Source organism: Neodiprion pinetum, chromosome 6, assembly GCF_021155775.2.
Source record: "Neodiprion pinetum isolate iyNeoPine1 chromosome 6, iyNeoPine1.2, whole genome shotgun sequence".
Classification (NCBI taxonomy): Eukaryota; Metazoa; Arthropoda; class Insecta; order Hymenoptera; family Diprionidae; genus Neodiprion; species Neodiprion pinetum.
Genome location: NC_060237.1, coordinates 7,941,682 through 7,956,831, shown reverse-complemented (window position 1 = coordinate 7,956,831; position 15,150 = coordinate 7,941,682). Strand labels below are relative to the sequence as shown.

Here is a 15,150-nt window from a genome sequence, read left to right as displayed (position 1 = left end):
ATTTTATTAGCGGACTGACAGCTACCGAATTTGGGCTTGCGCGAAAAACGAATTGAAATAATTTATTGTAAACGTGAACCAGGAACCACGGAGCGCTTATCCTGGAAGTCGAGAAATTTTATTAGCGGACTGACAGCTACCGAATTTGGGCTTGCGCGAAAAACGAATTGAAATAATTTATTGTAAACGTGAACCAGGAACCACGGAGCGCTTATCCTGGAAGTCGAGAAATTTTATTAGCGGACTGACAGCTACCGAATTTGGGGTTGCGCGAAAAACGAATTGAAATAATTTATTGTAAACGTGAACCAGGAACCACGGAGCGCTTATCCTGGAAGTCGAGAAATTTCATTAGCGGACTGACAGCTACCGAATTTGGGCTTGCGCGAAAAACGAATTGAAATAATTTATTGTAAACGTGAACCAGGAACCACGGAGCGCTTATCCTGGAAGTCGAGAAATTTTATTAGCGGACTGACAGCTACCGAATTTGGGCTTGCGCGAAAAACGAATTGAAATAATTTATTGTAAACGTGAACCAGGAACCACGGAGCGCTTATCCTGGAAGTCGAGAAATTTTATTAGCGGACTGACAGCTACCGAATTTGGGGTTGCGCGAAAAACGAATTGAAATAATTTATTGTAAACGTGAACCAGGAACCACGGAGCGCTTATCCTGGAAGTCGAGAAATTTCATTAGCGGACTGACAGCTACCGAATTTGGGCTTGCGCGAAAAACGAATTGAAATAATTTATTGTAAACGTGAACCAGGAACCACGGAGCGCTTATCCTGGAAGTCGAGAAATTTCATTAGCGGACTGACAGCTACCGAATTTGGGCTTGCGCGAAAAACGAATTGAAATAATTTATTGTAAACGTGAACCAGGAACCACGGAGCGCTTATCCTGGAAGTCGAGAAATTTTATTAGCGGACTGACAGCTACCGAATTTGGGCTTGCGCGAAAAACGAATTGAAATAATTTATTGTAAACGTGAACCAGGAATCACGGAGCGCTTATCCTGGAAGTCGAGTTTCACCGCGTAGCGGACCCGAAGCGCGGGATCCGGGAGGTTGAGAACCCGGTACTCGAAATACGTAGCGGACCCGAAGCACGGGATCCGTGAGGTTGAGAACCCGGTACTCGAAATTTGCGGAGCGCGACTCTCATACGTCCGCTCTACTGCGCGGTTGTTTCCCGACTGAGGAATTCGGCTAGCTGATTTTGAATTGGTGACGTCACTTTCCGAACATCCGACATCCAAACTATGGTTTCGAACTTTGATACTATGTATGATGATGTATGATGTACGATGTATGATGTATGATGTATGACGATATGATATGATGTATAATGCTTTTAGTTTTCACGTTTCATACAAGAAATACACACTTCGTCTCTCCTGCCGATTCCAGACTCAAGCGGCCTGGCCCTTCGATGGTCAGCCGTTGACTGAAGATATATTCTTCAGTGAACGGGTCGGCTAATAACGCTGCCGTTCTGCGACAGTTGGATGATGAAAGATTTCGCTCGTATCTTTCAAATGTGTGTTAAAATACACTCGAAGTGTTAAGAAGCGTCGTTCTTTCTCTCCCTATCACCTTTCTAGGTCTTTAAATCACTACGCAGCGTTAAATACTGTCTTATATACGAAGCATCAATTTCATCTCGTTCAAAATTAGCGCATCCGTGATGTATTACAGTTACTCTGAATTTTTTTCCATCCGAATACTTTTCGAAAAACGATTCTGCTCCTCCACCCAACGCAGATACTTCACTTGCGACCAGCTAAAACAGCGTTTCGATTCTATGCCCATGAAAATTCAAGATCGAGAGAGCAAATGAAAAGTTGTTGGAATAATTATCAATACTAATGTTATGGAATACATCGAGCGCGCGTCGAATAGAATCCCATTTCGAAATGAATAATTCTTCTCTTTTCGTATCATAGCTAATCTAGTAATATAGGTAAATAGGATGGTTGGAGGTGTTCGGAAATGGTAGGACATTTCGAAATTTAAAGTCGACGATGATCCGGTGCATCAATTTTATCGTTACAGATTTTCTTTTTCCATGAGGCATAGAGTATTCAACAACGATAATGCAGTCCTTAAAATTCATCATTCATCTCTGTCTGGAAAGCTAATTCGCAAGGCGTGGTATTCTAGATATGTCAAAACTAAGCTAGCGGCACGTGTTTGCATTGTTAGAAAAATACCCGTACTCTACGTACACTGTTTCTAATCTTTTGCTACATTTGGTTTAATCCCCATGCTTCCACAGCACGAATAGTCGGTAATGTTTTTGATTATCCATAATAAAATAAAACAAGTAACAAAGCTTAAATTTATTGTTATAGCTCTAATGAATACATCAAACTGCGGTCGAATCAATTCATTTATTATTTGCACATGACCTCTGTACATTTGATAAATTATTCCTAAATACATTGAAACATGTGTATTTATAATGAAATATCATGCAATGGGCTGTGTAAACTATAAACTATAATTTCTATCGAATAGCTGCTTTTATGTGAACAGGGCTTTGAGACTCAGCTAAGTTGGATCTCGATTTTTGCCATTGTATGTAGGACATTGGGTTACAAGAACAAATGCGAATTACGAAGAACTCCGTATTAGAGATAAGGATATTTTAGTTCAAGTATACCTATACACAGAAATCCGTATGTGAATATACTAAAACCTCTGTGTTTATTGTAAAAGTCTAGTTTTAAATATGTGCATATATGTATATACACATTCATAAGTATATATATATATACATATTTACACATACATGTACATAAATAATTGCCAAGAAATTAGAAACACTCGCAACTTGTCGCAAATAGAGTAAAACGTAAGGTTAATAGTATACAAATTACACAAGCGTACCATAAAACATGGCAAGGGTAATCCTAGTGCAGTGATGGTACAAACTGAAGAAATATACATTTACATATACATGATATAAATTAATAGACTAGAAAAGGGTATTTAGAGAGCTTATCTAATTCCGATCTTGTCAGAATAGATCATTAACATAATCAATATACGGTTAAAGCTGTATTAGCTACATTCACTATTAGAGATAATATTTTTTATCCATTTTTATAGTTATTTAATTTCTTGTACAACAATTCTTCAAATTTCACCGCAAAATGCCCAACGAGTTCTCGTAGTGCAAATACGAGTCCAATTACCTTACAGATGGCATTACATTGATTTTTGCCTTCTCGCGTCGAGTTATAAATACAGAGAAATCTCAATGTGAGCTCATTTCTATAAGATTTATTGCAGTGCTATATTCGTAGATGTACATGTTATTCTATATTATATACTGTCCTAAATTTTAAACACACAGCACAACAATGGCTGAAAGCACAATAGCAAGAAGAGAGGAGCAATCTGCATCTTAATAAATCTTTTCTTCTGCATACGTAGCGGAGCGATGTCACATCGGAGGATATGTACTAGTGGATCACTAGGTGGGGCACAGATCTGAAACATAATTATGTTAAAAATTTTCAACATTTCTTACAGAAAGTAGGTACGTTGCCAGACCTTACATACCAACAATGAATATTCATAGAGGCTATATTCATAAATACTTACAAAAGTAAGCTAATATTTTACCCGCAATTGCTTATTACTGACAACTTGATATGATAATATCCCCTCCCCACATACATCTACTTCTACTCCTACTCTACTCCAACTCCTACTACTACGACTACTCCTATTCCTACTCCGACTTCTACCACTTCTACTTCTACTCCTACTACACCTACTCCTGATCCTACTCCTAGTTCCACTCCTGATCCTACTCCTACTCTAATGAATATGATAAAAATGTTATACTCACAGTGCACAAGTCCTCGTCATCCTCGTCCTCCTCCTCGCCCACCTCGATCACCCGCAACCACCGCTAACCACCTCGTGTTATACCTGGAATAGTAATAAATATTTTTAGTATAGGAACACATAAAAAATATTATGTAAGTATTAATATAATCAATCAATTAATTAATATGTAATAAATTTTATAATCGCATTTGAAGCTACTGAACATCTGCTTACGCGAAAAATAAATTGAAATAATTTATTGTAAACCTGACAAGTTTGTAATATTTCAGATGAAATATAGTTACAATTGCCATCAAATATTATAAAAATGTTTCACTCACCGAGCACAAATCCTTGTCCTCCTCGTCCACCTTGTTCTCCTCGTCTTCCTCGTCCTCCTCCTAGTCTAGCTCGACCACCTCCAACCACCGCCGACCACCTTCAACGACTACTGCTAACCACCTCGGGTTACACCTGGAATAGTAATAAATATTCTCAGTATAAGAACACATCAAAAACATTATGTAAGGATTGATATAATTAATTAATTGATTAATAATATAGTAAATATCATTAGCGCATTTATAACTATTGAATTTGTGCTTGCGCGAAAAATGAATTGAAATAATTTATTGTAAACATGACAAGTTTGAAATATTTTAGACAAAATACAATTACAAATGCCAGAAAATATCATGAAAATGTTTTACTCACCGTGCACAAATCCTCGTCCACCTCCGACTACCTCCAACAATCACCGATAACCACCTCGGGTTACACCTCGAATACTAATTAATATTTCGAATATTAGAACACGTCAAAAATATTGTGTGAGGATTCATGCCCAATTGCAATTGCAATATGTTTGTTTCTGGTCGTTTGGTTCTTTTACCGATTCAAAATGTTCTCCGAAGCATGCTTATTGGTTCGATAGTATAAAACATGACGTTTCCATTAATCAAACTTGTAAACTTGAAAATTAGTCCGGAAGGTCAAAAGTCACCAGGTCAAGGACCTGGACAGCCAGAACTACGGAGCGCTTGTCAAGGAAGTCGAGTTTCACCAGGTCGCGGACCTGGAGCGCAAAAACTACGTAGCTTTTGTCCTGGAAGTCGATTTTCACTAGGTACCGGACCCCGAGCGCAGGATCCAGGAGGTTGAGAACCCGGTACTCGAAATTTGCGGAGCGCGATTCTCATCCGTCCGCTCCACTGCGCGGTTGTTTCGAGACTGAAGAATTCGGTTAGCTGAATCTCAAATCGATGACGTCAAATTTTGGTGACGTTACTTTTCGAACATCCGAACATCCAAACTTTGGTTTCGAACTTCAATACTGTGTATGATGTATCATGATGTATGATGTATGATGTACGATGATATGATATGATGCATAATGATTTCAGTTTTAGTTTCAACATTTCACAATGAGACAAGAAATACGCATTTTATCTTTCCTACTGATTCGAGACTCAAGTGGCTAGGCCCTTCGATGGTCAGCCGTTGACTAGATATATTCTTCAGTTAACGGGTCAGCTAATAATGCTGCCGTTCTATGACAGTTGGATGCTGTCCCCAACAAAAAAAACAATCGCTGATAATCACCTTTGAAGTCTTTAAATCAGGACACTGCGTTAAACACCGTCTAATATACGGAGCATCCATTTCATCTGGATCAAAATTAGCGCACGCGTGATGTATTATAGCTACTCCGAATTTTTTTCCATACGAACACTTTTCGAAAAATAATTCTGCTTCTCCACCCAACGTAAATACTTTACTTGCGACTAGCTAAAACAGCGTTCCGATTCTATGCCAACGAAAATTCAAGACGGAGAGAGCAAATGAAAAGTTGTTGGAATAATTATGAATATCAATGTTATAGAATACATGGCGGAGCAGGGGGATGAGGAGGACGAAAGTGGTCGGAGGTGGTTGGAGGTGTACGGAAATGGTAGAAGTGAAAGTCCAAAACAAATAATAATAAATAATTAAGTGAATTCGAGATTCAAGTATAATTTAAGCACAAAAATACACATATCAAACTGTAAAGTGAAAACTCAAGTAACAACTTGCAATTAGAATAAAACTTTTGTAAAAAAAAATAACCCCGTTTTTACAAGTATGTAGATCCTCAGATGAAAGCTCGTGCTTTTATAAATCGCAAAAAGGGGAAAGTCAGCCCATTCAAATTTGTGCGGTCGCAAATTTGTCCCTTACTAAAAACATCCGAATACTTTTTTCAGATCCTGTATCGCCGTAATTGTGCGATAAAGAACGATTACTTATCGTTTACAGATGCTGCAAACAGCGGGTCAGAAGATGTACCTGAAAAGCGGAAAAGAAATTTCACATTTTTCCAGCAACTGGACCCAGGATTTTGCTCGTAATTCTCGTTCAGTGGGAAAAGGGTTTTTAAAATTGATTCTGACACAAATAATTTGTTACCCCAAAAATGCCGGACTATTTTACAACGCTAAAATCAATTTATTTGTACCCTACATCAACGTCATTTTCCAAAAAGATTCAGTCAATTTCAAATTCATCCATCAACAAAATAAATACTGCAATGAATTACTACGTCATTGATAATAGTGTTAAATTTGAATTCTCAGATTCTGCCTCCTCACTCAGGTTTTCAGTTTCAATCTCTATTCTTTCAAAGCATGTATTTATACAAAAGTACTTAATGTAAAATTAAAATGACCTAGTTAACATTGCACTTAATTTAAAGTATATCTATAACATTGCATTTACTCACATATTCTCATAATTTCTTGCAAAACGGTGCAAGATATGTGCTGTACAAGTGACTGAGACAACATTATCAAGTTTACGTAACAGCAGGGATAGATCAACTTGTCTATCTAGTCTGATGATATTTTGACATTGTAAAATCAATCTAAGATTTAAAAACAAATTATCGTGCACTAACGATCACAAATAAATAAAATCAGTTGGAAATCAAACAATTTTTTTTATATCACATTATGAAATCCTATCTAATTTTACAAGAAAAAAACGTGAACCCTAGTCTGTAACACCAATTGGTTAAAACTCACGGTATTCATTCGACATATTGTTGGGAATTCAATCATGAAAATACAAGATCCAGGATTTGTTTTGTAACAATTTCCAACTGCGTACAAAACAGGAAAGTTCATTGGGATCGTTGTATATTCAGTCACTTATTTTAATCCAGTGGGAATGCCCAGGGATGATTTGGCAGATATCCATATTGGATTTCAGTCAAATGTTTCAAAAACATTTTGAAGACTGGGTTTGGCTGCTCCATCGTTGGAATATGTAGTCCCTGGTCAATGTATTTGATATATGAAATGGGACTAACTACACATGCTGTACCAGCTCCAAAAAGCTCCAGTAACTAGAAACAAAAACAATCGTCAGTTCATAATACTGGAATGGAAACGAAGCAGCTTCGATTATACAGGACGGTATCAGAAGTATAAACAAGTCGGGCAATCTATAAATAAATGCAAAAATGTCCAGAACAAGTTACATATGAACGAGGCAAGTGCTTCAATTCATCCCGACGTGAGATTACCCTCACAAATTTATGTGTTTCTGCTCAAATTCACCTGTCATCACGCCATTTGCTCTGTGGTATAATATAATCCGTATCTCGTGTCATTTGGTTTAATTGAAAAAGATATAACGTTATACTCAAATATGCCATTATCAAAATTGTGATAACGAAATTCTGTTTGTTTTACGTAAATTCGGCAGTAAAAAGATTTCAAATGAGACAGATTTATTACGACTTTCATAGTGATGTTTTAGAAGCCACGTAGAAAAGTATGCTATCTCATCGGCCTTGAAACACTTGGAAGTCGAGCTATACTTTTCATTATAAATGCGTGTATAAACTTAACTTCTACGTAGTAAACGATACAATTGAACGATTAGAAATTTTTCCCGATTCACTTTGCTTCAGATAGAATACTGAATTGATGCAAAGAACTTACCCTATTCTCAGATAACAGGCGACAGACTTCTTGCATAGTGATCACTCTCTCACTGACTTTAAATTGACCCCATTCTCTAGACAACGTCAGAATAGATTGCCTTGTGATGCCTGGTAGGATCAGTCCGTTCAATGGTGGCGTAATCAATTCCTTCTCTGTAACATATGAGAGATCATTAGCTCACTCATCGATACAGAAAAAACTTTCATATAGTTCCTTAGCAAGAGATTGAACTTGCCGCCGTTTTCATTGATGTAAAACATGAAAATGTTCATGGTCCCGACCTCCGTTAATTGATCATCATCACCATAAAGCCACAGTACTTGTTGTAGGCCTTTTTCTAGAGCCTCTCTTTGTATTTGAATCGTTGGCGCGTAGTTGCTTCCCATTTTACGATCACCACAGCCACCAGGCCATGCTCGTGTATATCGAGGATCTGCAAGTAGCGAAACACCTTCCTGCTCAGAAGAAGTTTTGAAGTAAGACCCAACAGGACAGAGAATAACATACAAGAGAGCTGATTCCGACGAGGCAACGCCCAAAGTAGGCTAAAATAGAAAACAAAGAAAAAATCGTTTTGATCGTTAAAGTATCTGAGACTACTGTTTTTGTTAGTAACAATGGTTTAGCCGCATCACTTATATTTCATGCTGACATTGTAGAGTAGTTATCTACCAGACATTTGTAATTACTCGGTTACTGCACAAACAAAAATTTTCACAACATTGAAAGTCCCAATACAATTTCAGCATCATAATTCGGGTATACCTACGCTCTTTCCTCACTCATGCTTAGTCCGCGATAAATTGTCATGTATCATTGACATTAGCCTTGTCTCATTAGTAGCATGGTCCTAGGGAGTAAAAAATTTGTAACCAATACAACGTCAAGTTCGTTCACAGATGTGATAAAACCTACTTTTCATAGGGGCCACCAGCACTGTAAGTAATCGGCAAGAAATCTACTTTGCTCAGTATATCGAAACCAAAATAAAGTATGATAAGACAATTGCCAAATTTACAAATTTTAAACATCACATCTGTAATACATATAATATCTCAACTTTTGAAAAAAATATCTTGGTAGTTATTTTAGAAGAAATTTTTTCATGGAATGCAAAAGTTCATTGCTGCACGTCCACTTTGCAGGTTTGAAATGCGAAACAAAATAACATGATGTATTTTACAATTCTTTCCGAAACACTATATAATTTATTGTAGGCAATTTCGTATTGTAACTAGTTAACAATCGAAGTATTATATGTGAGACTGAGAAAATTTAGAAACACATAACAATAGTTGAATTCTGAATAAACATAATGTGCGGCAATCTTCAAACCGTTAAGTGATAACCTGATGATGAACTGTAAAGTGAAAACGAATATGATAGATAGAATATACGTATACTCCCAACTTTTACATCAGACACTATTTCCAACTGCTATAAGCGAGAGAGTACAGTTTCGTAATGTTGTCAAAGGTTACTGCTCACTGACACAAGATAAATGGTTTACTATATTGACCTGCGTTGCCTAGGTAGACATGTTGAAGGCCAGTACGGCATATTTGCTGCTCATATACAGCTTTCATCAAAGAACCTTTGCTACCCCCGGAAGTATTCATTTTCATTCGTTCCCATAAGATCCAAAATTCGTTTGTTAAAATAAAAAGAAATTTTTTTAGACTGAGTACCAAATGCTGGATCGTACCTAAATGCTTTGCGATCGTTTGCCCATGGTGGATTGATTGCAATTTGTTGTTAATATTCATCTTGAAATGAATACAACAATAATTATATAATTTTACAATCATATAGTTTCCTGCGCACAATCACTGCATAGGTGCACAAGCTTCCGTCCACGAATATCGGGGCATTTGATTGATGTACGATAACATTATAATAATTCATCAATCATTATGAAGTTATACCCCCACTATTGTACGCTATCTTACTCTAAGGTAGCTGAGAATCATGCTGACAGTTATGTGTTTTTTAGAGGCACCAAGCCAAGGCTTTCCCTAGCACTTGAGGACGCAGTAATGTTATCTGATGATAATAACAAACAGTATCATGCCACATTCAACTCAATTTTGCAATGTTGTGAAAGAAGTTTGATATATACAGATAATTGTGGTATTTCGTCAAATTTAGATATAAGTAGAACATGCAATACCGTTGTAGAGATAACTAAATGAGATATTAAGTAATTCAACATTGAAGCGTTTACAGGAAAAATCTTTGTCTCTCCTTTTTTTCAAGTTTGCGACATTCCGGAACACGCACAGGCGATGAATACTCAACTGTGCTATATATATTCCAAAATATTTACAAATTTACTTTTGATTCACCGTGTGAAAGTAACACGTTCGTTAAAATAACATTTTTTTGCAATACTTACATCGATTCCAATCAAAGTTGGACGAATGTAGAGACTAGATGCTTCTGAATGGGGTACCCACTCCTGATCTATACTGATTAATCTGTTGATACAGTTTATGAGTTCTGTACTATTGAATGTTGGCAGCCCGGACCTCAATGCAGAAGCATTCATGCGGTCCATGTTTAAATCAGGCCTGAAAAGTCGGATTTTTCCATCAACACCTCGATATGCCTTCATTCCCTCGAAGAGCTGGAGATACATGACATTTTATCAATGATCAGAAGTTACCGCAACTCTTAAAGTGCGTCAATAATTTTATATGTAGAGTTCATTCGTATTCTTAATGGGACATATTCTCACTTCGACAGCATAGTGGAGGACTTTCGCGGCGGGATGAAGTACAAGATTTTCTAACGGAGTAATTTCAGGCGTTTGCCAGCCGCCCAGTGCCTCGTAATAAAATACTTTCAGCATATGATCGGTGAAGTATTTTCCAAAGCTCAAGGCACTAACTTCGGGCTTCGGATGAAGTTGGTGTGGAGCAGCCAGCCGAACCGAGAGATCGGCATACTATGAAAAGTGGTGAAACTTGTGCTTAGATAATTCAGGTATTTCTTAGGACCCACTAGTAAGTTTGCAGTGAAATGTACCTTGAATGAACGGTCAGGACTGACCACTTCATCGTTTCTAATTTTCAACGATGAACTCCACCTGATATGTTGCTTTAACTGCCGGAGAAGACCTCCGTGCGATAAGAGCTAAAATTAGATAAAATTTACGATCTAAATACTTCGACTTTTACGAATAACACACTCTTATCATAGCGCAATTATGATAATTCAAATAACACCTGGATATCAAATTATCTTATTGGAGGATGAAAATCAACACAAGATAAAAATACTTTTGAAATGTATACAGATAAATAGTTAGACAAAAAAGTGTACGTGTGCGAAATATTTGGAATTACACTCATCCATAGTTAATAGGTTCAATCTAAGTCCCATGGGCCGATATTTACATATACGTACAAGTTTCACTATCCATTAACGTCGCGACAGAAGTCGTGGGTTACACTTATTTACATACATTATATTCTAGTCGGTGAGTTTACCGTTGTTTTTACAATGCCGTGATTACGAATATAATTTAAAATGACGCAGCTCTATAACGGTGGAAAACAAAAATTTAATTTATACCAAATTAAACTCGCGTGAAAACTCTGATTCTAATTTTTTTCACCACCCTTTTGAATTACCGGGGCATTCGACAGACGATATTCAGGACACCTTTCCCTCATATGATTGTTCCGATTGTTCGTCGAAGCCTCTAACACCTGCTACCACGTAGCAGTGACGTGATTTAAAAAAGTTAGCCGTAAAGTTAAGGCATTTATGAGTATTATTGTACACGTGCGGAAATTGATTCTGCGACAGCTAATTTTTCTCCCTAGTTGATTACATTGGCAATGGAAAACTTCAGCCAGTAACACGCCGCCTGAACCGTAAACGGCGACGCGCTATACGGTCTGAAATTCTCCATTTAATAATACGGTAGAATTATGTGAAAATACAACATTATACGAAGATTATTTATAGTAGGAAACGTAGAGGAAGTGCTGTGAATGCATGTAATATTCCATTTTTTGAAATCTGTATTCCAATATTACGGTCACTGTAATTGAGAGTTGCGGTTTCAGTACTTCGATATTTTGATATCGGTAGTTTCAACTTTCGGTACAAAAGATTTGGTATCATATCGATACTTCGTTATAGGTGTTGAAAGCTGATCTTGATACTGAAATATTTTGAAACAAAATTATCGAGAAAATTTTGTTACACCGAAATATTGAACAGCTCTAACGTGGACATGGATTCTGGAACAGATAATTTTTTCCCGTAAAGAATTTCAGCCGGAAGCATGATTCGTAACCATAGAGATGTTATACATAGCGTAAGAGAGATACAGGGGTTAAGCATAAGTGGAAAGATCGGACGGACAGAAAGAGAAGATAATCGAGCGACGGTCTATTCTTGTTTGCATACTCATTTACTCATGCGTCAGAAGCGTAGTTCAGGGTGGAAATTCTGTAGCTTCACTATTCACATTTCCAACCATCCAAGCATTCTGATTAGTTTGCAAAGTTTAGTCAACCAATCAGTATGCTTGGATGGTGGGAAATGTGAAAAATGAAATTACAGAATCTTTACCCTGCTCTGCCCCTGCGCAGTAACAGACACTGCGCATGCTTGACAGAAAGGAATAGATAGGTTACTCGATTTTCTCTCTCTATTTATCGTCCAGTCCCCTTTGCCAATACCCTATGTATAATATCTCTCTCATACCGCCACCGCGGGCCGGGTGTTCAACGAGTTTGAGTTGTTCAAAGCAATGTGTTATTAATTCCTTAATTACTATGCCTAAAAGATAGCGTATATTAGTTGCCGCATTGGTCGCAATATTTAATGCCAATGAGCATAACTTATAATCGATCCGAAGCGCGATATTCAAACAAATAGCGTAGGGCAGGCGTAACGGGTCATTCTACGGGTTGAAATTCTCCATTGCCAATGTAATCGACTAGGGTGAAAAATTAGCTGTTGCAGAAACAACTTCCGTATGTGTACAGCTACAGCTAATGTCTCTAAACGTCATTTAGACTTTTCAGTGCCCAATGACTGATCGGTTTCTCAGCTTACTCCAGGCATATGAGCTGTATGAGAACTTCACTGGGCCTGGATTCTTGAAACTAGGATCCTGGTTATCGTGTGTGATATCGTCTGCAAAAGCATAGGATATCGCATGAGAAATTTCAGATCCTTGTTTCAAGAATCTAGGCTCTGATCTCTGTTAGTACAGAAATCAGTGATGAACTTGAATGACATCAATTTCAAAAATTCAGATACGTAGATAGCGATTAATCGTTTTTCATCCAGTTTTGACGATAACTGCGCGCAATTCATTTTATGCGAACAATTGTTACAATACTCATACTCATACACCTTCAAAACAAGTACACATAATTATTATGCATTTTCACACGCTTTGTCGTTTTACACTTTGAAGTGGAAATTAATTAGTAGAGCATCATTGCGTAGCAAACACATAAGTTTACGAAAAATTAATAGAATTGAAGTTAAAAGCACTGCAACCGGCACGTGGTATATAAATGTAAGTATTAGATTATCTTAGGTTAGGTTAGGTTAGGTTAGGTTAGGTTAGGTTAGGCTCAACTTGAAAAACTGACTTAACGTACCTTGCGTCGAAAATGAACCATGCTTTTTGATTGTAAAATAATTGCAAAAAATACACTTTGTCTCAAATTAATGAATTAGCGAAGAAAATGTCCATTATATAAGAATTCCATAGAGATGAACCAGCGTCAGTGTGAGAGAAAGAAAATTTGTCACAAACATTTTTCAAATGCACTTTAAGCAATCCGCCCTTTTACGGAACTCGATCAGCAACGACGTGCTGCAGCCGCGGCCACGCGGGCAATCGGTTCAAGTTCAAAGCAAATGTGCCAGCGACAAAGAATGCTTATTATGAAGAGGCTCGCCGGAGCACGGTGTGAACAGAAATTACGAAAGAAACGCATGCATGCGTATCTATATATTCACACACACACATACATATATATATATGTATGTACACGGGCGGAAGCGCGAATATGCAAAACTAGAATGAACGATTTTAGCGTGCGTTGTTCTCGTGCGAAACGACTCGAATAATTTGAATAACTACGAGCTGTTATTTTAATTATTCAGATCAGGGCACCACGCTTAAGACATGGTATCCCCCACTTTATTGCACGCCGATGTTGACGTATGTTATCGTTTTGGCGTTGAATAAAAAAAAGGGGGAGCTTCAGATAAGTAAAAAGAATTTAAAAAAATATGTGTAATACTGATAAACGCGCGTATCCCGTGTTAACTTTGCCGGAGTTAAAGTGCGCGTGCTGCCGCAATTTCTTGAAACATTTTTAATTTTTTTTTTCGGTTTTCTTTTTTTTTCTAAATGTTTTTTTTTTTCACATTTTATCTTCTTCTCGACAAACCTTCACTTTAAAGCAAACATTTGCGCGTGGATTTACGTACTGATATACAATACACGACATTAATAGAAAAGTGATAAATATTGTCAACAATTTCATGTCACGTTTACATGTGTTGTGCATTATTAAAGAGCGAGGTGGTATAATGATTTCCTTACGGCGTAGCGTCACCACCCCTCTTGGTACCGTGTACGAATAGGATAAAAAATATTTGTTTAATGACGCTGCAAAAATTGTAGCGTTACTAGAAAATTTACCTCCAAGGTCCCCGCTACATACGACAAACGCGCAAAAAAGACGCAATAGCGCTAAATTCGAGTTAGTAGATTCATTATGATTTTACTGTATCTACAACGAAACGACCCCTTGCGTCGCTTGATTCACATCCGAAACACTGCGAAAGAAATGTTTTAAAGAATCGAAAACTGAGAGGATTCTTTTGCGGAAATACAAAAAAGGTAAACGAATTATATTCGTTCTATTATACTATTTTTAAAATATGCACAGCTGTTTTCAATATTTAGTGATGGTGAAATTTACGATAGTGTTTGCTCACGTAACGCATGCCCTTGCGCCTGTTTATTCATTCATATAAAACGATGGTTTATGGATGTAGATATTCAGAAAACGCGTATTACTCGAGACGCGTCATACTCGTCAGTATGACGAAAAGCACAGTATTTGAAATAACTAGAAAAACAAAGATAGCGAATCGATTTTCGTCATTACATAGATTGAGTAATTTATATCACATCGTAGAGATATTTATCGGAATTCATATGAAAGAGTTATTTTCGCTAATCAAATGCTGATAATTAACTAATATTGTGTTTTTGCATTCCGTAAAAGTATTTGAAACTACGCGACGCTCTGTTTTTTTTTCGC

At 37.2% G+C, this 15,150-nt stretch overlaps 1 protein-coding gene and 1 long non-coding RNA gene across 2 annotated transcripts; both read right to left on the bottom strand.

The window, feature by feature from the left end:
• Positions 1–2,418: 2,418 nt before the first annotated feature.
• LOC138191097 (uncharacterized) lies at positions 2,419–5,102 on the bottom strand. Its single transcript, XR_011177389.1, has 4 exons — positions 4,563–5,102; positions 4,190–4,322; positions 3,868–3,950; positions 2,419–3,503 (listed from the first exon to the last, which is right to left on the bottom strand). It is a non-coding gene; the product is annotated as an uncharacterized lncRNA (long non-coding RNA).
• Positions 5,103–6,309: 1,207 nt separating this feature from the next.
• Bcat (Branched chain amino acid transaminase) lies at positions 6,310–13,941 on the bottom strand. Its single transcript, XM_046632106.1, has 7 exons — positions 13,468–13,941; positions 10,862–10,969; positions 10,572–10,781; positions 10,230–10,460; positions 8,070–8,379; positions 7,832–7,986; positions 6,310–7,230 (listed from the first exon to the last, which is right to left on the bottom strand). Exons 1-7 carry the CDS (start codon positions 13,486–13,488, stop codon positions 7,039–7,041), a joined length of 1,227 nt encoding a protein of 408 aa, XP_046488062.1. The 5' UTR covers positions 13,489–13,941; the 3' UTR covers positions 6,310–7,038.
• Positions 13,942–15,150: the final 1,209 nt, after the last annotated feature.

Bases quoted from the DNA above. Each gene is read 5' to 3' on its own strand.
- Bcat (XM_046632106.1), bottom strand. From the start codon at position 13,488: ATGGTTCATTTTCGACGCAAG. The intron at 10,782-10,861 runs GTACATTTCACT...CACTTTTCATAG, and splicing joins GTCCTGACCGTTCATTCAAG to TATGCCGATCTCTCGGTTCG. The intron at 8,380-10,229 runs GTAAGTATTGCA...TTTCTATTTTAG, and splicing joins CAACTTTGATTGGAATCGAT to CCTACTTTGGGCGTTGCCTC.